Source organism: Pelodiscus sinensis, chromosome 1, assembly GCF_049634645.1.
Source record: "Pelodiscus sinensis isolate JC-2024 chromosome 1, ASM4963464v1, whole genome shotgun sequence".
In the NCBI taxonomy this organism is placed as follows: Eukaryota; Metazoa; Chordata; order Testudines; family Trionychidae; genus Pelodiscus; species Pelodiscus sinensis.
Window position 1 is genome coordinate 267,508,528 of NC_134711.1, and position 24,613 is coordinate 267,533,140.

Consider the following 24,613-nt stretch of genomic DNA (forward strand, 5'->3'; position numbering starts at 1 on the left):
GACTTTCAGAGGAGGAGGAATGCTCTCATCACTAGCCTCCAAGTTCTGCTAAAGATGACAAATGGGCCCTCTTAAAATGAGGAATAAGGGATCTTTCGGAAAAGGCTTTATTTTCCGAAAGATCCACGTCTAGACTGGCGCTTTTTTCCCGGCAAAGCTCCGAGCCAGAAAAAAGCGGCAGACATTTTTATGCAAATGAAGCGGGGGGGGGGGGATTTAAAACCCCGCTTCATTTGCAATTGCGATGTGTCTAATTTGCATCCCTTTTATGGAAAAGAGATGCAGTCTAGACACAGCCTCATTGTATAAGAAATAAGGAAAGTCGGAGGAAGCGTATTTCGAAATAAATGCTGTGCAGATGATCCCAATTTCTAAATAAGCTATGAAATTGACGTAGATCAATTTGCATAGCTTATTTTGAGTTACGCCTGCTGTGTAAACACACCCTAACTGAATAGGACTTTTAAAATGTATATATAAAATTCATACCAAAACGTACATAATTTATATCAAATGATATGATTTTATATCATTTATAGATATAAAATATCTATCATTCTGAAGGCTTACAAATAGCTTTATAAATTTTATGGTTGTCTACAAGAAACCTAATCAACTACCAAAACCCTTAGTCCTATGGAATGATGTGAGTCGTGCTAAGGCAATATTTTCCAAGGTTGTGTTTTGGATTCCTCCTACCCTTTAAAAGAAGTAAAATCCAACTTCGTCTGAAACTCAGAGGAAGTTTAAGTAAGTATCATATAATTGGACAGCAGTTAATCATGAGGGTAACACCCTATTCTAGTACGTAGTTATACTGGTAAAAAAGCTCATGACACTATGACACAGGTATCAACTAATCATTAATCATGCCATTCATAAACAGTTTCTTAAGTGGAACTGAATTGTATTAAGAATGCATGTTTGCTATACAAATTGTAAATAAACTTCAACCACTGAGCAGGTAACAATTCCAGAAACATAGCTGCAGAATCTATTTAAGCAGTAAACTTAATTTATATAAAGTTGCTTCTTCTAAAGATGCACATGATGTTTTCTTAATTTGAACTAGCTCACTGAATTATGGAAAATGAAATAGAGAAAGCAGGAAAATATCTGAGACAAAATTAGCACTAGAAGAATTGTATTGTTTACACAGCAATCTAGAAAATCGAATGTACCTAACAAATTAATTATCTGTTCCGTTTTTCCAATCATTAGGCTGAAAACCAGATTTTTTTAAAAAACTACTCAGTTCTTGTAAACGTAACGTATGTACTTTTTCATTTTTACCTTCATTTTCATTTTTAATCTGAACAGTTTAGCCCATTTTTCTGTAAATGAACAGTCAAACAATGTGTAGTGATCTTTTCACAGTCTGGGGTGAATTCCAGCACTTTTGTATAAAAAAGTGTTCCACACTTATTTCATTCTCTGGAAGGATCATCATATTTAGTATAATTCTTGCCAACTCAACTTTTCTATCACATTAGACATTCAGATGATTTCCATATATACAGATCAATAGCTCCTATACTAAAGGTATACTAAATTAATTTTTTTGTGAAAAACTGCACTTACTTCACAGAAGCTACCACTGACTCAGTGAAGAGACCTTCCTTTGCTTTCGTTTCAGTGAGAAAAACTTCTCACTTTGGACATTTTTCAGGAAACATTCCATATGTACTTAGCATATTGGCAAATGGAAAATTTACTTTAAGATGTTTTTATTTAGAAGTTTTAAGAATTACAGGTTATTGTGAATCTACGTTCCTGTTACTCATTTCCACTTTCCTGAACACAAACCATTTCACCATCACTACACCTAATGAAAATAAAGTTCTCTTTCCCCTTCTTATCTTATTCTAACTCAAAGCACATTGAAAATAATGCAAGTTTATCTAGCAGATGTCCTTAAAACAAGGTAACAAGATTAATAGTGTAAGATAGGAATGGCACACTCAAGCTGTGCTTTGTTTTTGTTACTCCTTCTAGCTTAATGAACGTCTGTTTCAATAAATAGCAGCTGAATGGCAAGTAAACCTCCCCCTTCCTGGCTAAGGGAAAGGGAAAGGAAGCACTGTAAGTGGGAAGTATGTATTCTCCATCCTCCACAGCTCCTAGATCTCCCTATGAAGGGATCAAAACCACAGTAGTTTAAAACAAAGCTATGTATACCAGCAATATTTTAAGTTTTGGAACTCCTAAAAGAAAGCTGAATTTGAGTGCTCTTCCCTTGATTACAAAGGAAAACAGACATTTCTCCATTAAAATTTCTTCCAAGTGAAGACTAATTACAGACATTGCTAGTTTTTTAAACTGGCTTTTGTGCATTTTTAAGTGTTTAATATAAGTTGGCATAATACTTACATTGTGAAAAATACCTATAATTTTATCCTCACTGTTAGCTCATCCCAAGCTGTATAACATGTTCAGTTTCTCTTTCATTTTTGCTTGTATTACAATCATTAGGCAATGCTAAAAATTAATCAGCCTAAATCTTATTTTCATGTATTCCTTACTAGAAAGTAACCAGACACTTAACTTAGATTTTTGAGGGACTATTCTGCCCAGGTATCCAGTTTATAGATTACAAAACTGGAATTAAAGTTATCTGTATAATTCTAGAAGCACAGAGGGAAAACAGAGAACATGTAGTATAGCAGGGCTACTCAACATGTGGCCCACAAACCATTTGAGGCCTGCCGTGAAGTTTGGGTTTATGCGGGGCTTAACATGCAGCTCGCAGGTGGGATTCTTTGAACATGGCCTCAACTGGGAACATGCTCCACAATGGTGTCTCCCACGTGAGTGAGCAATGAAAGACACAAGCGGACGGGCTAGCTGGAACAGACGGGTACAGGATGTCAGCATTTTTAGCCCCTAGGGAGGAGGTGCTGGGAGTGCCCAGGCATTGTGGGAAGTGCTTTGTATTCATGCCCCTCAGTGTGAAAGAAGCTATTTGCATATATATGCAACCACACTTAAGTTGCAGCTCTCAGTATGCGCTGTGAGTATCATTGTGCCCCACCGCCCCCACCCCACGGCTTCCAAAGTTAAGTAGCCCTGTAATACAATCTCAGACATTTTATTTTAAAACTAGTTTTAATTTTGTCAAGTCATTGCAATGAAATAAAATCATTGGCATGTAGATTGCTTAATTACACAGCTTATTAGGGAAAATAGAAATATCCCGAAAAAAAAGTTAGTTACCTTTCCCTATCCTGCATTTTCCAACAAATTATCAGAGGCATTTCTTAAAATAAACATTCTACAAGGAACAAAGTATATGATTAACTCAGAACACATAGTGGATTATTTCATAGAGTAATAAAACTTCAGCATCCCAATAATCTTAAAAGTGTGATTTTTTTTCTGAAAAAGTCAAGCTATGTTTTCTGGATCAACCTCCATTAGTAGCAAAAGATATATACAGGCCAAGTGCAGCCTTTGGCAAGCCTATTGCTTTTATTAAGGAATTCACAGCTGCAGCTAAGGGCTACATAGACAGCCCTACAAATATAATTTAGCCACTCATTCTATTAACGCATTAAGTAGAATAGAGCTCCCTGTAAGGTATTGTTTCTACAGGTGTGACCAGAGTAAGAAAAGATACAAAACACTTATTTCTCACACCAAAGTGAGCAAATATGACTGAATAAGGAGCAAGTTGCAGACACACTTTTAGAATGTTACCATTTTCACAAACATTTTTCAGAGCAAAAATATAACCATATCCAATTCTGCAACTGGATCTTCATGGGCTAGCTCTCAGACTCTACATGAATACAGAAATACACATTCAAACACACTCAGAATTAGACCCAAATATGCATAAACAATGGAAAACACACCTTTTATTCATTAACATATGGCGGTCTCAAAACAATTCAAATATACCCTGATCATTAATTCACTTCCACATTTTAAAAAGTGCTGCGCTCTTATGGCTGTCAGAGAGAAAACAAATGTTTCAAGTTCTTCAGAAACTGAGCTAGGGTCAAATGGGCTACGACAGGCCGTGCCAACAGGGTGTGGGGGTAAAATCGGTTTTATTAGGGTTGTGAAGGGGGTGACGTTCCTTTATTACAAGGAAGCCAGAGGAGTTGGGTGCGATGATAAAAAGGAGGGGGGGGGAGAAGGGGAGAGGGGACTGGTTAGTCTATAAAGTAAAGCCACTCACCTGATTAATGACCTGAAAATAAAGCAGAAAAGAGACAATTGTAACACCAGTTCTGCCCCCTCCATTTACAGCCACCAAGCCCCCGTGCCCTATCATCATCCCCTCCCCATCGTCCCCACCCAGTCATTGTCTCCTCCTCCATCGCCTCCTGACCCACCCCCTCCCCCGGTCACTTCCCCCCAGTAATCCCCGTCCCCCTGTGCTTCCCCCAACTCCAGCACTCACGTCGGGATTGGCCTCCAGGGGCAGCCAGCGGTGCGCCTCCATGCCGCGGACTCCGGGCGCTCCCCTCCGCGGCGCGGCAGGACCCGGCACTGACAGCGCCTCACGCGGCTACCGCCCATCCCCGCCCCGGGACTGCACCACAGCGAGCGCGGAGGAAAACATCAGCCTCCCCCCCCCCCCCCCAGGTCCGAGGTGGACGGCGCCGGACCAGGGTTTCTGTCGGGCGAGGGGGCAAACACCAGGCCGCTGGTTGGCCGGGGGAAGGGCCTTGTCCTACCACATTCTCCAATCCCCCCCCCCCCGGTCTGGTACATGGACTCTCCCGCCTGGTAGGGGCGGGCCCGCAGCTGACTCTGCCCCTCCTGCAGTCCCACTGTGTCTGATGGCGGGGGTCGCGGCTGTAGGGTGGTCCCTTCGGCGGCCCCGCCAGCCTCAGTCGGCGACCGGCCCTAATCGTGAGCAGGCTGCAGTGTGACCCCGACAGTCACCTGACAGACACTCTCCCGCTCACAGCCTCCTCCCTCACCCCATATCATACTGACTGATATTCCCGGAACGACATACATTCAGCCACACACACACCACCAGAGATTTATACCCTGACACGCCCAGAACTACACACATTCAATCACACACATACCCTGACACCCCCAGAACTACATACATTCAGCCACACACAGATCCAGAAACTGACACCTCCACATCATTTGTGACTAGCATGCCCAAAGAGGGCTTAGATTCAGATACACAGACCCAGAGATTGAAACCCCTCACAACCACACAAATTCCTACACACATAGACCCAATGACTGACTCTCACACTGAACCACAAACTACTGCACAGATGCCAGTGACTAACACCCTCACAAACCACCCCAGCGACTGACCTACACACAAACACTCCAGACTGACACGACCACACAACCCCAATGACTGTCACAGACTGACACATCTACATACACACAGATCCTTTACTTTTTTGAACACTTCATTTCTCTCCTTAATCTTAAACTTGAGTGCTCACCCCAGAAATCTAAAACTAAGTTTTTGTAAAATATTTACATATTAAACATGGAGCAAATAATAACATGAATCTATTGTCTCAAAATGTGTTGCACACTTTTCCCTTTTTGTTATTTTACACCTTGATCTTTCCAAGATTTGCACATATGGTTAAATTTGCATATATGGTTAAGGTGGTCTACATGTTTTGTTAGTCTATAAAGTGCTATCAGACCATTTGTTGTTTTTTTCTGTACAGAGTAACTCAGCTACCCTGAAGTTTATTAATTGAATTAATCTTTTTGATTTCTAATTCAAAGGTGATACTTGGTACACAAAAATATCACTACTGGAATGCAATGAAGTTGATGGCTAGGGCAGGAAGCTAAACAGAGAGCTTCTTCCCAGTCTTGTTAATATTGTGAAAGTTACATAGGAAAACTCAAAACCAGGGTAAATCTTCACTAATTCTCCTGTTAGCTTAGCAACAGGGAGCATCAGGAAAACTGTCATCTTCCATTCTATCTGCCAAAGAGAGCAGAATATTTATTTGGGATTGTTTCTGACTCCAGAATAAGTGGTTTTGTCCTTATCACTTAGCAAGAGTGGATAACAAACAGACTCAGGTTTCCTAGCCACTGTCAAAATAAGGAGCTCTGAACTAAAAAGTGGGAAAGTGACAATTCATCAGCAATATGAACCCCAAGTCGATTTAAACGTGTAATTACAGAACCTTAGTGAATATGTGCATGAAATACCTCAGGGTTACACAATACATAAGTGATAACCATGAGGTTAAGGAGGTATGTGATCTCCACCTTCACTATAATATAAACAAAAATAATTATATAGCTGGGAAGGGACAGGACAAGACTAGTCAGATTTCTGACCCATATATCTAGTGCTTATTAATAACAACAAACAAGTCTGTAAATGTTGCACAATTGCAAACCTAGAATTGGCGTTTCAAAATGTATCTAGTTTGGTGAAAAGGGGCTCAAATAAGATGCAAAATTACAGCACAGATTAACCAGTACTGCCAGTATTTTACAATTTTATTAATCAGTTCATTTTCAATATGAACAAATAAGCTCAAATTAATTATTTCGAGATCATGGTTGTATTGTAATAGTCAAAGAAAACAGAAAATGGAAAACCTATAAAACCTGCATCATGAGGAGTATCTGATGCTAGATTAATCCATATATTAGACATATATAGGTGGGAGGAGACAGACAGGTCACAAGAACTCTGGTTATCTTGATTTTCAGGCTACTGTACTGAATTGGTTTCAGAGGGGTAGTGGAGTTAGTCTGTAACTGGAAAAACTTAAAAAACAACAAATAGTCTAGCAGCACCTTAAAGACTAAAACCCACATAGACGGTATCATGAGTTTTCGTGGGTACAACCCACTTCTTCAGATGTTATCTACAGAAGTGGATTGTGCCCACAAAAGCTCATGCTACTATCTATGTTCTGTTAAGTGTGTAAGGTGCTGCTAGGCTTTTCGTTTTTAAATTTTGTACTGAATTGGGTAAGTCTTCCATGTATCCTGTGCAGGTCAGATTTTAAGGATCCCAATTTCGTTTTGACACGGACACGGTTGCCTAACACTAATTTCAGTATGCCACACAGCAAGGCGCTGCACATACAGTGCAGGAGCAGAACGCCATGCTCCCGCACCATGGCAAGAGGAACTCATTGCTCGGCAGGGAAAAGCCCAACGACAGTGCTACATTGTCCTGCATTTTCCATTGAGGGACTGCGCTGCTCGAAAACTGGCGTCTGATGACGGGAAGGGAGGAACGGCCCTTTATCACCGGGGTCGCCAAGATCGGAAGGTTTCGCGTGCGGCAAACCGAGGGGAAAGGCCACTGGGAGCCTCCAAACCACGCGCCGCGCGAGACAGGCTGACACGTAGCAACAGCTGCCCCCGGGGAACCCAAGCACCGCGCGACAGCCTCAGACTGAGCCGCGTCACTTCACCGTGACGCCCCCTTCTCTGTCGCTTGATTGACACGCCATGGCGCACAACTAACGACAGCTCGGGAGAGGGGCGGACCACGGGCCCAGCAGCCAATAAGCCCGAGGCGCGGCGGAGGCAAATGATTGGAGAACGGAGGGGGAGGGTCTGTAGCTACTAACCAATGAGAATGGGCCGCTCGCGGGCGTTAAGCGGAAGCACTGTCACGTGGTGGACGGCTGGCTGGCGGGAGGGACAGAGAATGGCTGCGAGAGCTGCCCGGGGTGGTGTGAGGTCCCTGGAGGCCTTTGGTGAGAGGCGTAGGGGTGGTTGGTGGGACCCGGGGTGGGTGGAGGCTGGGAGGAGATTCATGTGGGGAGGGAGGCCAAAGGGAGCGCAAGGCAGTGGGGTGCAGGAGGACCATCAGGGAGGGAATAAGGGTGGTATTTGGAGGAGTACGTGGGGAGTGTGGGTGGGGTGGTGTGGAGGGGGGATATGAGTCTAACCTTTGCTGGCACTCCTAGAAAAAAAAGAGACTTGTCATTATGTGTAAGGTCCTACCTAATTTCGAGTCCAGTTTGGTCAATTTCATGGTCATGCAATTTTAAAAATCATACATGTCATTATTTCAGCCATTTTAAACCTTATGTGTCACAGTGTTGTACTTTATAGGGGTTTGACTGAAAAAGAAGTTATGAGGGTTGTAAGGTTATTTTGTGCATGGGGGGAGGGGGAGATTGCAGTTTTGCCTTCCTTCTGCACTGCTGCTGGCTGGGCTGTCTTCAGAGCTGGACATCTGGAGAGCAGTGACTGCTGGCTGGCAGCCCAGTTATGAAGTAAGGATGTTAAGGGTTAGTCAACTATCCAATAAGCAAATGCTTATCAGATAGTCAAGTCGACTAGTCCAATGTTCTCAACTTTTTTCATAAAGATACCCTTTTAAAAAAAAGAACCCCCAGTACCTAAATTTTCAGATACACATTTTTTTTTTCTACCATTATAACACATTTGTTTAAACAGCTAAATCGTAACCAGGCGGGCAATGACATTTTTTGGTGTAAAAAGTACAAACATAATAAAACGCTGTAAAACTTAAAACAAATTCAATTTTCTCCAAATTTCAGTTGTGTTGACCCCCCCCCCCCCCCAGACTTCTCTGAAGTACCCCTAAGGGTACTCATACCACTAGTTGAGAAATAGTGGACTAGTTGATTTTCTCCTCCCCCCCATCTCCTCCCTGCTAAAAGAGGATTGAGAGAGGGTACTTCCAAGCGGCAGTGCTGCATGGAGTCTGAATACTCCGTGCAGCACTGTCGCTTTGAAACGCTGCTGCGTTTCAAAGTCCCTATTAAAAAGGCTGGTGCACTGCAGGGGAGGACCGGACACAACCCGGAAATCAGCTGTCCTGGCTTGCACCAGATCATGTCCTCTCCCCACTGTGCTTCTGCTTTTTTCTGCTTCTGCCAGTTCTTAATACATTTAAAAGGCAGAGCTGCGGCAGGGTTAGCTCCTTATCTATTAGTCAATGAAAATTCCATTGACTAATCAATTAGTTGATTAAACTAAATTTAACAACCCTACTATGGACAGTGGCTGCTCCAGCTCCCACTGGTGAACTGGAAAGCATCACCTGTTAAGAGTGATGGTTATTGGTTAACCTTTCACATCCCTAGACTAGAGATTGTAATGGTCCTTTCTGACCTTAAAATCTATGTGTCTATGGATTCTTTTTGTTACATTTTACCTTCAATGCTGTCATTAAGTATTTTTTATTAGGTTTGCAGAAATCTGATGATAAACTTTTGTATCTTGACAGAAAATCTTGTTTAAAATGCAAACACCGTGAGCTGAGAAGATTTATTTAAGGGCTCATAGTTAACTAATAATGTGTGTGTTGGTGTTTTTTAAGATTTTGGCAGCACTGCTGATATTATTCAACTAATACCTCAGGATTTATTTGCTGAGCTGGTAAGTGATCTATATTTAGTTCTTATGCTTTTGAGTAATATAAAATGTTTAAAGTTATTTTATATTACTAGCTGTTTGAGTGGAAATTTCCCTGATAGGATAATAGTAACACCCCCTCCACCTTTGCATAAGTGGACCACATTCTCTAGCGATGAGTGAGATTGTTTTTTAAAAAAAAATAAAATTGACTCAAAATACTAATTTTGTTTGAGAGTGACACATAGGAACAGCTAGCGTGTTAAACAGTCCCTTTTATGTTTTCCATGCAATTTCTTACAACCATGAAAAAATGCACCTTTAGTGCTGAATTGTCACTTAGTTGAAGTTCTGTGTTGTAAGCAGTACAAAGTAGGTGGACTAGTGACTTAAAAATTTTGAACTTCTATTTTTGTTCTTGTGGATTTGATAGTATTTAAAGAGATTTTTAGCAGCTGCCACTGACTTAATACATATACTACTTCTTCACTCAGTATACGTGTAAAGTGGTCTAGCAGACTGTATATTGCCAAAATAGGCTTCTTTGCTTGCTCACTGTATGGGTCAAAGCATTGAAACCACGTGACTCGAAGACTTTACTCTGTGCATAGTTATTTTTAAAGCATTATATTTTAATAACTTCTAGTTCTGCCGTTCTTGTAATTTTTTTCTTTGTAGTGTGAACGAATTATTCAGCATCTTAATTGTCAGATTCCAGGTGTCGATACAGTAGAACTATGTCAGGTAAGTTTCCTGATTAGGGGTTATCCAAAAGTAAATCGATTGCATTCATTTTATACAATGTGTACATGGATTATAGAAAGTTTCTAAAAATGACATGTGTTTGTGTTCAACTCTTCTGTTTCTAGAAATTTCAAGCAGCTGGAGTTGAAATGAATGTTGCTGACCTGGCAAAGATAATTAATGTTGTTTCTTTTTTATTCAGGTAAGCAAGAACCTATCCTCCCTATTTCTCTTTTAATTGTAATCTTTCTTTAAAGAATTAAAAGGCAGGGAGCATAAAAGCTGGAAGGGTATAAATTAAGGCTGAGGAAGAGTCAGAACATTTTGACTTTCAGTATATCAAGGTATCTAAAGAGTTTTGCTAACATGTATTACATTTTTTAAAATTAATTGGTAAATCCAAAACAATCTTTTCTTCACTTAAACTATTTATGGATATTACAGATCTATGGGACATAAATGAGATGAAATTACTACCCTGGTGGGACCTTGCATTCAGTTAAATTCTTTGCACAGTTTACTTGGGGGAAATTAAGTAAAATCCTTTGCAAAAAAAATTGTGTAGGTTGCATTACACAATTACTGCAATATTAAAATAATACTCCTGAACAGATAGAAGTACCAGATATCTGTTTGCCTATTTAAACAAATACATTATTTCTTGAACATTACTTTTGCAAAAACCTACAGATTGTTTTTGTTTTTAAATCTGTCTACAGCACAGCTGCCAAAAACAACCTCTCTGTGGAAGAACTGACCACTGGCATGGGTAATGTGATCAATATGCTGCCAAAACATGCAGTTCAAGTAATTCGTCAAATATGGAATGAAAAAGGTAGTTCTATCAGTGTGTCGGAAGATGCTAGAAACATGGCAACAATGGGACAGGTAACTACTCAGACTTCTGATTCAATAGCATTAACTCTCCAGAAATGTCAGTGCTTTGTGGTAGATACTGCTGCAAAACTGGCAGATATATAAGGGACTGTTGGATGCCTGGCAACAGCTTAAAAGGAAATGGTAACATTTATGAATCCAAAGTGGTAGAAGAAATGAATGATTTATTTGCCTGTACCATTGACTTCCTGAATTCTCCTTTGTCTCTTGTCCTGAAATAGTGTTCTTTATAGTAATGCAAACATAAGCCAGAGTACTTTGGCATAACAACTTGTATTGTGGGAGGAGGGGGACTTGCAGTTGAAGTCCATGTTTGTTTAAGGCAGTGGCTCTTGGCTTTTCCAGATTATTTACCCCTTTCTGGAGTTTGATTATCTTGAATACCCCCAAGTTTCACCTCACTTAAACTACTTGCTTACAAAACAAAAATACAAAATTGTCACAGCACGCAGTTAGCAAAAAAAGCTTGTTTTCTCATTTTAGCCATATAATTATTACCTAAATCTCTTGGAATATAAATACTGGAGGGGGAAGCGCTTCCTGAGAGAGAATCCTGCACATAAATAGTTTTATGTTTGGAACCTCTCCACACCAGCTGCCACAAAGATCTTGGTGAAAGATGTGCCTGTGCCTGGTGGCAAGGAGGTCTGAGATGAATGGTTTCTCCTTTGTTGTGGCCTTCGCACCTTTGAGAGATGACTTCATCCACCTGCTCTATCACTGAGATATTATACTGGATTGTGTTGTGTACCACTTTGTCTGGTACCTTACCTTTGACCTTACTGCCATGGGTGACCATATCAGCAGTTCAGGACTCCCTACAGAGTCACTCTTAAGTACACACAAGCATCTCTACCACACCAAGATGTTTGCCCAAGGAGAAGATCTATTTATGTAAATATGCTACTTATACTTCCATGTAAACAAGCCATTTTATGCTTTAAAATTTTAGTTTATATTGACTTGCTAGTGCTTTGTACGTAGCTTGTTGTAAAATGAGGCAAATATTTAGATGAGTTGATGTACACTCTGCATACTTTCAGGGGTGTATATATACCTCTGGCTGAGAGCCACTAATTTAAGGGATCTGGGAAGGGAAGAGCATAGTTTGGTTACTTTAGAGCAGTGGTCCCCAACGTTGCATGGCTGCTGGGCACCCGGGGGCAGAGCCACTCACATGCCAGGCACACGGGGGCGGGGCCACGCATGCGCCGCGCACACAGGGGCGGGGCCACCCATGAGCCATGCGCCCGGGGTCGGCACTGCGCATGGGCCGTGCGCCCGGGGCCGCCCACGAGCCACGCGCCCCAGGCCGGCACCGCACATGTGCCCTGGGGCTGGGGCTGCCCACGCTCCCCGGGCCGGCCCTGCGCATGTGCTGCGCGCCCAGGGGAGGGGCCACCCATGCGTCCCGCGCCTGGAGCCGGCACCATGCATGTGCCGCGCGCCGGGGGCGGGGCCAGCCCAGATGTTTCAGCAGGTGCACAGAAATCCCCCAGCGGGCGCCATGGCGCCCGCGGGCACCGCATTGGGGACCACTGCTTTAGAGAATCTAAGGGGTGACTGTCTTTTATGATACAGCATGTCTCGCAGTTATTTTCCATTTCCTGCCCCTATACACTTTTGGCTATACTGAATAGATAATTGAAGTGATCCTCAACAAGAGGTATGTGTACCCTGGGCCTGGGGATACACGCATCTTACAGAAGGTACAACTCATATAGATATTTGCCTAGTTTTACAACAGGCTACGTGAAAAGCACTAGCATCTCCACTTTTTTTTATTATTATTTGGTCTTTCCACTTGGATTTAAGGGGTTTGCTAAAAGTAACAAAGCATGGTGTAAATGGCTTAAATAAAATCTTCATTTCAGGGCTTGATAATGTAATGGTCATACATATTGCAATAGCATGTGCATTAAATGTTTTTGAATAGTAGGTTTAATTTGATCATTGCTCTATATCAAAAGGGATGAGAGGAGCTTTTGTTTTCCAACCAGAATTTCACACGGTATCTAATTTTTTAAATTTATTTTTTGGTATCCTTTATTTTTTTTAGTGGGATATTATGCATATTCGAGTTACCTTGGTGGACTAATATATTGCTGATAGTATAGAATTGTGAGAGTAGGATTGATTGAAAGTGTTTTTAAACAGTTGGATTACTCTTACCTTTCTGCAGGTTATAGATATCCAATGGAAACTGGGAATGGCAGTGAGCTCTGACAGCTGCAGATCTCTTAAGTACCCTTACATTACAATTACACTTAAAGTGGCACAGCCTTCAGGCCAGATAATGAGCAAGTGTCTTGAAATGACAATACCACAGTTCCAGGTTTGTAATCCAGTTTCATACAATATTTACTCCTCAAGAATACTATTTTCCTAATAGAAATCTAAGTGTTTACATGTAGGAAAGCACATTTCTGTGGCAATTATATATGTGGTATTTGAAAGATGAGGTTTCAGTTAATATTCCTACATATGGTTCACTTGAAAAATCCTTTTGTTTAGGCACCTCTAGCCAAACAATATTAATTTCATAAGAACTTTTGACTTAAGAATTACAAGTTAAAACTCCGGTCATCTGAAGAAGTGGTCTGTGCCCGCGAAAGCTCATGATACCCATCTACATGTTTTGTTAGTCTCTAAAGTGCTACCAGACCATTAGTCTGTACAGGAAAAAAAGACCAACTCGGCTACCCACTGTAGCAAGTTAAAATTGGTTTATCCTTCTCAAAACCATCCCATTTCAATAAGTAAAACTGTAACTAAAGACTACTAGATCTTTTAGCATGTTAACTCACTTGACTATCTGTCTGGCTTACTACCCAGATTGCCTCTCCTGCAATCGCTGAGTGTGACTACAATTCAAGAGGTCTGTGGGACTGCTCCATACTTAAACTGAAATTTGCAATAAACCCTAAGACAAACTATAAAGGATTTTTTCCCCCTGATGGTTAGAAGCAATAGCAAGTGCTAGTAGTCAGGTAACGTGGAGTTCAAGTTTCTGTGAGATCATCTGAAATGGTCCGGGTCAAATGGGTAAGGCCCTAGGATGTGATATATTCTTAACTCTAGACACAGAGAGTTAGCTGCTATTTAATAAAGTTTTTAGTTTGGTGAGATAATCCCAAATTTAAACATAAATGACTTGTTCATGTTCCTCAAAGCAGAATCATCATTTAATTATATATAAAATGTAAACTGTGCAACTCTTCTGGTTTCAGCATAGTAAACACAGATCTACCAATTACTTGAATCTTCATAGCTGAACATACACTAGCTTTTGGAACCATTTCTGATTGTATAATTAAATAGCAGCTGCCAGTTAGGTCTCTTCTTCTTCTGTTCTTCCTGGCCTATGCAGTAAGTACAGAGAAGTGAAAATAGACTTCCATTTGGTTGATCTAGATGCAAGGGACTTCCTAATGCTGAACACAGAGACCTCTCAGAAGTGTGATAATGTAAGCAAGCTATATTCATAAAAGTGAAAGAATAGCACCTACCACTAGGAACAATGCTGTATGAAAAAAAATTCTTCACTTGGAGATAGGGGCATGTGTTAGTTTTTGCAACTAATGCTATGAATGGAAAAAAAACCAAGAGGAATGAGCAGAGAAAGGAAAGGTGCTTAAGCATGGATCAGCAACCTTTTCAAACCAGAGATCTAAACTACATCAAAATTCAGAACAAGTGGTCAACAAAGAGCTGTATAAGAATGCCCATTTGCATGACTGAAAATATATACAGTAAACTTCTGATAATCCGGCACCTTTAGGACCCAGGGGGTGCCGGATTATCAGATATGTCGGACTATTGGAAGGGGGGGCTGGGCTGGGGTGGGAGGATGAGTGGGGTTTGGCTCTGTGGGACCAACCTGGCAGCACCCCAGCTGCTCTGCCCTAGACTTCCCCAAGGCAGCCGCTGCTGAAACTGACCAGCGGCTGACTTGGGGAAGCCCGGGGCAGAGCAGCTAGGGTGCTCTGCCGCAGGCTTCCCGGAGTCAGCCACTGAGCAGTTTCAGCAGTGGCTGACTTGGGGAAGTCTGGGGCAGAACAGCTGGGGTGCTGCCAGGTTGGTCCTGCAGCGCTGAGCGGCAGCGCTATGGGACCAATCCAGCACCCCAGCTACTCTGCCCCGGGCGTCCTCAAGTCAACCGCTGCTGAAACTGACCAGCGGCTGACTCGGGGAAGCCCAGGACAGAGCAGCTCCAATTGTCCGGCTGCCTGGAACACTTCCGGGTGGTGCTGGACTATCAGGAGTGCTGGACCACTGGATGCCAGACAACTGGAGTTTTACTGTAACTTAATATTAATTGACATGATGATTAATAATAGCATAAATGAAACCTTATACTCACAGACTTTATTTAATAGTACTTCTGCTGCATCTTTTTGCACATTTCTTTGAAGTTTACATCATAATTGGTCAAATCCAGCTTTATGCACGCATCCAAGTTGTCTTCCATCAATCTTACGGCAGGGGGTTGGGGATGTGGGCATGCAGGAGGAGTCTGGATTGGGGTGTATGATGGGCTCGGCACAGGATTGAGGGGTGTGGCAGGGTGCACAAGTATCATGACGGGGGACTGGGCATGTAGGGTCAAGGAGTTTGGGGATGTGGGGGTTTTCGAAAGAACCCTTATTCCTGGAAAAAATGAGGTTTACAGGGTTCTTTTGAAAAAGTGTTTGTTTTTTAAAAGAGCTATGTCTAGACTGCTTTTTTTCAAAATAACCTTTTTCAGAAAAGAGATTGGATGCAATTATGCAAATGAAGTGCGAGTTTTGTAAATCTGCACTTCATTTACATTCCTCTTTTAAAAGAGGAATATAGTCTAGACGCACCCCCAGTCTTGTAGCGGGCTGCATGACTGGAGCACCAGCGTGGGCTCTCTGCTGCAGAGGAGCTGAGCTCGAGCTGCAGAAGAGCTGTATCTGCCTCCCTAGTGAGCCGTAGGTTGTTGACCTCTGTGCTACAGTGTCTATCAGCAATGGGCAAGTGGCTAATGATTGGGCAGCAAAAGTGGCGATCTCACTGAACTACATGATTGTTGTAACCAAGATGGTCTCCCAAGATAGGCAAGTCTTGATAACTGTGCTTGTGTACTTCAAATATGTAATATGTTAATTAAATCATTTTGCTATGACTAGCTGCAGATGGAGCACCCAGCTTTCATAGTCAATGTTGTGTGCAATCTGCATGCACCTTACTTCACACGCCCTTGCTTTATGTGTGTGTCGCTTTAGTAATATCCATACCAAAAAATGAAATGGAAAGAACCAGTGGAATTTGGCAACCCTTTGCATTGGCAATGGTAAATAAAATGTTTTGTGGGCAGCACATGGAACCCTGATGGGCTGCATGTTGTCCCCCATTGGTCTACATGGTTTCTGTACATGGATTGTCTGTGTTTTTTGGCTACAGCATAAGTACAATTGATTATCTCATTATATGGGAGACTACAGTGAAACCAGTCACAATCTTTTCTTGATAGTGTGTGGAAAAATTCACATAAACTGGTACAAGTAGTAGACAAGTGTGACTGTGAAGCTGCAAAAATTGGCAGGGGGTCTCTGGACATGTGTAATACTTGAAACTTTTTTAAAATCACTAGTCCAGTTAATTCTTTTTCGCTAAAGCAGAACAATCTTGGCCTTTGACATTACAATTTTGTATACCCTTTTGCTGGCATTTGTGGACCTACTTTAACATCCATTACAAGATGGTTTTATTTTGGGTTACAGTATAGCAGTAATGATATTGGTGGCTTCCCGCTCCCCACCTTGAAATGTTCCAGCTCTGCCTCACTGTGTTCTGCTATTTCTGTGTCTTTTGTTCAGTCTCAGCATATTTGAATACCTATCCAATGAAACTTTTGCCCCCTCCTTCTCAGTCATCTTGTGATTGTATGATCTTGAATTGCTTAACTTACAGCTGCAAACTTGGGGGTGATAAGAGAGCTTTTGTTTACCCATCAGAGTTGAATTATTTTAAAGGATAATTACATTCCCCTTTGTTTTGGAAGTCTATGGATAGATTAAACCCTTAGTGAAAAGTGTGAAGGAAAGGGATGACTGGTAACTTTTCGAGTCTCTCAACTGTATACATTGGAAACACTTTAATTTATTGCTGTTCAGTTGCTATGTGAGAGGAACACTGTTCACTTCGATGATTTCAAACTTAGAATAAAAGTACTTTCAGGGACGACTACTGTCAATTTCTGGGGCCCTACAATCATATTTTTCTACTTCTAAAACATTTTTTTCTCTCCTGTTTATATAGGTGGACAAAACCACACAAATATGACATCAGACAATACTGAAAGTAACTTTACAAAAAGTGCTGACTAATGCATAAAGCAAACTGGAATACAGTTCTTAGATTTCAGTTAATCATAGGTGTTGCTTGTAAATATCGGGGGGGAGGAGGGGTTTCCCAACAAGAAGTTGTTGGCTTTAATGACAATTAAAATTATTTAAATGTAGTTTAATAATGCCTCTTCTTTTTCAGGACTTCTTCAGACATTTTAAGGATATGGCAGCTGTTCTTGAGACTGTTTGAGCATAAAACTGCTAAAAAAAATACTTACTTCAAAGACATGCTTTACTTGATCCAATTAAGCCTTCCTATCTTGCACAAGTAATTAAGTGTCAATGTTTATGTAAGGTATGTGTTCTCATTGTCCTGTAAAAATATTTTCCAGTGTATCCTTTTTTTATCACACTGAAAGTTTAAAAAAAACAAAACCCTACTAAGTATATGCAAGAGTTGGTTCTTTCAGTCTGAGTACAAGCGTTTTAGCTCTATAAAGGCAGAAGATTATGCTGCATAGCTAAATGGTTTTTTTCCCCACAACTGCAGATTTTTTTTAACTTTGCAACTACAGAAGCTACGTATATAAACCGCAATGTGGAAACACTCAAGAAAATGCTAAGTGAGAAGACTCTTAGAAGAAATGTAAACCCCATGTTTACAATTTTATCAAATCATGGTGCCATTGTGCACATGAAATCAATTATTTAGCTATGCAGAGCGCATAAAATTATAGTCAGCGAGCCATGAGGAATAGTGAACTGATAGATTTCAGTTGTATCAAGGAGGTTGAAAGCCTAATTTTTACTTGCTTTTTGTTAATTATTGGAGAATATCTTCCTTCCTTCAATTTAATAAATGTTTAATGTAAATTTAGTATGCTTAAATAGTTTCATAAATCTGGATTTTCTGTGTCTATGGCAGTAAATGTTTCTAGTGACAGAGACCTAAAATCTTAATTATGTGCAGGGAGGTTAACATGGACTAAGGAGAACTTATTTTCAAGTGAATGTATGTTTTAAAAAATATTTTCAGAGCAAATATATAAGATTTATAGCAAGTTACTTTATTGCTAATGTATGTTCTCTACTAAAACCAACTTTAAACTTGTGGTATTTACTTACTATTCTGATCAGCAGATTCATTTCCTAATTAAACTGGAAGATTCCATTTCAAGACCAGAAATGGAAGCTTAAAGTCAGACTGATAAAAATGTATATTACTTATATATCATAAGTACCTAAAAGGATGTTACAAGGAGGAGGGAGAAAAATTGTTCTCCTTGCTTCTGATAGGACAAGAAGCAATGAGCTTAAATTGCATCATGAGAGAGTTAAGTTGGACATTAGCAAAAATTCCCTGTCAGGGTAGTCAAATGCTGGAATAAATTGCGTAGGCAGGTTGTGGAATCTCTATCACTGGAGATATATAAGAGCAGGTTGGATAGGCATCTGACAGGGATGATCTAGGCGGTGCTTGATCCTACCGTGAAGGCAAGAGACTGGACTTGATGACCTCTTGAAGTCCCTTCCAGTGTTCTAGGATTTTGAGACAGTTTTAAGAGTCTTAAGTGTCTCTTTGAGCTGCAGTACTCGCTCTGCTAGTAGTTCACAGGTCTTCATTACTGTCTGTCCAGAGATTTGTTATCCTGGTCAGTCAAAAGTCAGATTCTGACATGGCCACCTATGATCAAGAATGAAGGTAATTTCACATGTAGAATAATAGATCCAGCTGTCCATTTTTGTGTTTTCCTATTAACCAAATAATTAAAATGGAAGATAACTAAATGTAATTAGGCATACTGAAAACAAATTACTCTGATGTAATAAATATGCTGTTGGTATTCAAGTCAGATGATGTTCTGCTTGTGCAGTGGAACAAATAAATCATATATGAAAACAGAATGGATATGGGTTAGTTGACTTAGTCTTGATTAGACTAAAGAGCTGGAAGTAGGCTGAGGCAAGCAAGAAGAAAAAAAAAAAAAAAGGGCAACTGTCATCTATGTTCCAAGCTGTTGGGCAGCACAGCTTCACAGGTGATTAATCAGCCCCACCCAGTCAGAGGCTCAGGGCTCCTTGTATGGAGCTGACTGACTGAGCAGGATTGATGAATCCCCTTTGAAGCTGTGCTGCCCCACAGCTTAGAGGGAACACTTGACTGTCATCCATATCTCCTGACCGAGGGACTACATCTACCATTTGATCTAGTTTTACAATATTGAAGGTGGTTGAACAAGAAATGCTTTTAGAACTGGGATGGATGGGCAATAATTTTGCAGGGGTGCACTTGAATTTTTGGTACATGGCTATGGGACGCCTCCACCCAGAAAGGGGCAGGGATTGGGGTGAAAGGGCGGGGCTGGAAACTAGTCTTCTGCCTGAGTTGTCTGGGGCTGCAGGCTTTGAATTAAAAACACAGCCATGGGCTTGCAACTCCCAGTCCTGTTGCTACCACATTGCCTGGCAGCTGCCCGGGGTTGCTGTGGCTATTTAAAGGGATTGCGGCTTTAGCCCCTGTGAGGGTAGTGCCACAACCAGGAGCTGTGAAACATTTAAATTGGATCCTGTTGCCTGAGCCACCGCCTGTAAATAGGGTGGCAAAGGCAGCAGCATATAATTAGAAAGCGGACAGATGCAGTCCATGGGACGGATCAAAGTGTTTAGTAGGCTGGATGCGCCCCCCAGGCCACATGTTGCCCGATACTGTTTTAGAAGATCATGTAGTAGTGCTGACGGGGTTGTGGTTTGTGTGGCTTTTTTTGTTGTTTTTAAATCTAAGTGGCTAAAAAGAGTTCAAGTTCTTCTTGCTGATTAGCTTTGTTGCTATCTTTGCCTTTTGTCACTTCAAGACAATATGATTACCGTGCACTCCAGGTTTTGGGAGCACTTTGGAACCATTCAAACTCTAAGCTTTGCTGGATGTGTCTGCTCCTTTGAGGATAATGCAGGGATGACAAAGAGTTGCACTGAATTCCATATGAATTGCAAGGTGATGGACCTAACCTTAACAATAGTTTTGGAACCTTACTTGAGGAACTCTCTTGTGCAGTTCAGATCAGTAGATTTGTACAAGTGGCACTTGATTGATCTGAAAATGAGAGGGAGCTGATTTGCAGGACATTTTCTAGGAGGGGGCTTAGCCTCTAAAATATACTTCCTTCCTCATTCTGCCAGGCCCTGGGTTTGTTGATTTAAGCATATTATAAAATCAAGGGCTCTGAGTTATTACACAGAATTCTTTGTCAGGTATCTGACTGACTACTGGTTCTTGCCCACAAACACAGGGTCCAACTGATTGCCATATTTGGGATTGGGAAGGATTCCCCCACCTCCTCCCCAGATCAGAATTTAGGGGTTACGTTCTACAAGTTGGTAGATGAAGGTCTATGGGCTGCAATGTGCTGCTTAGACTAGATGTTCAGGATTGTCCCTTCTGACCTTCAAGTCAGAGTCTAAAACTGTCAATCATAGCTACGTAAAAACTCAGTGATAGTAACATTAATCAGTACTTTGTGAAACATCTCTGTATGCCAGGAAATTGAAACTTGCTGGAAGAACCCCAGAAGCCTGTGTTTGGTATTACTGTTCTGATAAAACTCACTGAACTCCTTATTTTTTTTTTAAATAGATGTTAACTGAAAGTTGTCTATTGAGACAAATCTCAGATATTTTATTTGGTTCTATGTAAGAATTGCAACATTAAACAGTGGAGCGTTTAAATACTAAATTAAAATTGTTTTAGAAATTGAATTGTGTGGAATAGTAATACTAAAAAGTTAGATAAAACTTTACTATTGCATATTGGTGTGGAATCAGAATTCTTTATTCTGTTACAAATCTGTCTTGTATTTAATATTTTCTGTTTTAATACAGATTTCTATATACCATGCACATTTTTGTATGTTTATAAACTAAAAAATATTAAATATTTGGATAACAAATTTAAGTGGTATAGATGTGCTCATGCCGGTTCTTACTTTGTTGCATGAAAGTCTGTCTTTACTCCCTTGTGGACACTTTTTTAAATAACACTAAAGCAGTCTTCTTTCCATACTGAATTAGACAAAACTTGCCAAGCAGAACTGTTCCATTAGTTTATCTTGCTGATCCTACACTGAAAAGAGTAGGGGAATGGAGGAATTCAAAGCTACATTACAAAAACTACATGGATTATTTACACCCTTAATAGTACATTTCCAAGATATTTATAGTATATGAACCTGGAAGATGGCATAGGTGCTGACATCATGTGGGACTGGGGAAAAACAGTGGGTTCTCAGCATGTACCATTAGCACTCCCACTCAACTTCTCTTCTCCCAGTGCCTCTGACCAACTTGTGGGCCCTGCTGATCAGTTCCTCCTCGCCAGTATCTCCTACTGGTCAGGAGCATGCAGAAGGTACTGTACTGGAAGGGAGGAAGAGAAGCAGTGGGTCAGAAAGGTGGGATTGAGGTCTTGGGGGAAGGATTGGAGTGGGGGGAAAGCCTAGGTGGAATAGGGGCTCTAAATTTAAAATCTCAAATTAAAAAAGCAGTCATGTCAGGGAAGATTTGTCCTTAAAGAACCTAAGATACTTAGTATTTCTACTCTGATACTTTGAAGGATTGAGGTAAACTTTGTGAAGGGTATTTTCTAGGATCATATTCTGTCCTTTAGAAGATTAACACCCTTTCCTCTTCACCTTGGAAAAAGCCTTTGCTCTCCAGGATAGGAATGTGAAAGGTTAACCTCACCCTTAATGGTTAAGGTTGGGTGGGTGACACCAGCTGTGGGCCTGCTATGGACAGGAGGAGTTCTGGCTGGCCCGGGTGTGCCCTTCATAGGCAGGGGCTGCTCCCATCTCTCTCCTTCCCCTTTAATTGATTAACTGGTTAAATATGATGTTTAACTGGCTAACCAATTAAAGGGGATTTTACATCCCTGCTCCAGGACTTTATAAAAAAAAATCATTGGATCAATTATGCTATCAGCTAATTAACTTAATCTGGATGTGTGTTACTGGGAGCCACTGGTTTTTATTCTCTTGTTTTGAAAGTTCCTCCCTATTGTCAATCTTTCCTTTGTTTTTCTTTGTAAAAATGTTTTAAAAGGAACTACTTCTGAATTTCAGAATAACTAGCTCCATTCTTCCCCCTCCGAATGAGCAGTCTTACAGTCCAGTTCTACTTCCCTCCTTAATTTAAGTAGATTAGACACTCATTTTTGAAAACCTAATGTCAGTTGTCTAAAGTTTAGGTTCAAAGCTTTAGGCATCACAGGACATGTCTACACTAGGAAATTATTTCAAAATAAGTTACTTTGAAATAAAAACTCACAAGATAACTATTTGAAACAGTGCCCACACTACAGGGAAGCCTTGAAATTAGTCCAAGGCAGGCTTCCTTAATGTTGACGGGCTACCTCAACCTAGAACCCAGGAAACTCATGGAATTCTGGAGCAAACCGCTCACCTGAAAATCAAAATGATCATCTGGAAATCAAAATGTGTAAAAGGCTATTTGATCCACTCATTAAGAATCATTTGAATTAGAATAGATATGTGCTTTTGGTTAGCTGCCTGGAAAAAAAATGGTGTTTAAAGACATGACTATATGTCTCTGAATATGTCCATATCAAAGTCTCCAAAAACATAGTGCAGTTTGAGAATATGCTGACCGATTCTCTAACATTTCTTAATTCTTTAATGCTCTAAGCCAGTGGTGGTGCCTCTCGAACAGATACTCTTGAGATACTTCTAATGTTAATAGCTTTCAGCAGTTTTTTCTCTTTGCAGTAAAGATTGGGGCAGTTTGGGAATTTGGAGAGTCTCTCTCAGCTGTCAGGAGCTGCTATTTATTAGATTTTATAGGTTTCCTAGTAACTTTTTCTGGTTAGGTAACTGAGACTGGTAAGTGGCAAACTCCATCTAGTTTCACTAGGAATCCCTGTAACTTATTGTTAAGAATGTACAAATGTCCTTTTTCCTAAGTCTGAGTGTTTATACATGTCGGAATGTAAAATGGAAATATGTTGTTAATTTCATACTGTGTGCACAAGGGACCAGTTAGAGTACAATTTTGAAGTAATGTTTTATGTTAAAAATGAGGGGGATCTTAGTTTTAAACCATTGAATATTCTTGCATTTTATAGTAGCAGTCACTAGGGGGTGCTGTTATGCATGATAATTTTTCATACATAAATAAAGTTAGTCTTTGACTAAGTACTGTGGTGGTGAGTGTAGTAGTTCTTTGAGAGAGATTGTAGCAGATGCTGAAGAATTCACTCCGCTTTCTTCTTTAGAAGTGAAGGTATTTCCTGAGAGACTAATTTCTTGAGAAGCTGAGTGCGGTTGAGCTGAGATTTCTGGAAGAAGGGATTGATTGCCTGAACACTGTATGTAATTACCTGTTAAAGGACTATTGTGCAGCTGTAAATAAAGCAAGTTACATTTGCAATATTGCCAGACTTCCATGTCATTGCTTTCTCCTCCATTGGAAAATCATCCTATAAGGTTCCACACACTGGTGTTGAAAGAAGAGATCACACTATTTATAAATGTCTTTGGGATGAATAGGAGCAGTAATACTCTTGTGGACATTGCAAACATTCAGATAACTAAAGCTTTTTTCACAGTGGTTAACCTGTGAAACTCAACCCTATCTGTTTTGCTTGTAAGGCCACACAGGCAGGCTTGCTCACTCACTGTCAAACTCTCTCAAATATATAGTAGATTCACACATACAAACTTCCAGGTGTGTGTAAAATAAATAAAAGTCCAATGCCTTGATAAAATAAATACTATATACAGCAGTAAAAGTGATGTACTGTAATATCATAGTTACTTATAACAGTAGTTATGCTTTATACTTTTACATTTTTTTCCCTATATTTCAAAGTTATGGAATAAATGTGTACTTCCTTGTCTTACATTCATGAAATTTAACCATCCTATAAAAATTCTACCATATTGTATTATTCGGGTTATTTATTTCAAGGCCTACTACTGTCCCCTATGGAGTGCTGGTGTAGTCCTACTTGTTACGCTTTTGTACAAAATACTGTGCCCTCCTTTTCAAGCACTGTTTGTAAAAGGATGGTATCCAGCACTATGACTTCAAAAGATATGATTCTATGCTGCCCTCTTAGTTATCTGTAGGATACCTGTGTGTGACCACTAATTTAATCCCAGACTTGAAAAGGGCTGAAAATGTTAATAAGCAGAGCTAGCTTTGCATGTTTTGGCTGGGAAAGGAGGGATTGCAAAACAGCATTTCACCACATTCCTACTCCACAGACCTAGATCTAACATGGTCACAGCTGTATGCAGGAAGCCATGCTAAAAGTTTTGTGAAGAATT

The 24,613-nt window shown here is 40.6% G+C and overlaps 2 protein-coding genes across 4 annotated transcripts in view; one reads left to right on the forward strand and one right to left on the reverse strand.

The window, feature by feature from the left end:
• Positions 1–4,908, reverse strand: part of UCHL3 (ubiquitin C-terminal hydrolase L3) — a 55,873-nt gene extending 50,965 nt beyond the window's left edge. The window contains exon 1 of the mRNA XM_075918887.1: positions 4,409–4,908. Coding sequence (XP_075775002.1) covers positions 4,409–4,450 — 42 coding nt within the window. The 5' untranslated portion in view covers positions 4,451–4,908. The remainder of the gene's footprint in view (positions 1–4,408) is intronic.
• Positions 4,909–7,567: 2,659 nt separating this feature from the next.
• On the forward strand, positions 7,568–23,713 carry COMMD6 (COMM domain containing 6). 3 transcript variants are annotated; one of them, XR_012900612.1, is made up of 8 exons: positions 7,573–7,685; positions 9,284–9,342; positions 9,997–10,062; positions 10,188–10,264; positions 10,782–10,950; positions 13,142–13,294; positions 17,473–17,628; positions 23,557–23,713. XR_012900612.1 is itself a non-coding variant. In XM_075918891.1 (7 exons), the coding sequence occupies exons 1-7, from the start codon at positions 7,637–7,639 to the stop codon at positions 17,521–17,523; spliced, it is 624 nt and encodes a 207-aa protein (XP_075775006.1). In that variant the 5' UTR covers positions 7,573–7,636; the 3' UTR covers positions 17,524–23,713. The 3 variants fall into 3 exon arrangements, 2 of the variants coding, with proteins under 2 accessions (XP_075775007.1, XP_075775006.1); XM_075918891.1 differs by having other exon boundaries at positions 17,473–23,713; XM_075918892.1 differs by lacking the exon at positions 9,997–10,062 and having other exon boundaries at positions 7,568–7,685; positions 17,473–23,713.
• Positions 23,714–24,613: the final 900 nt, after the last annotated feature.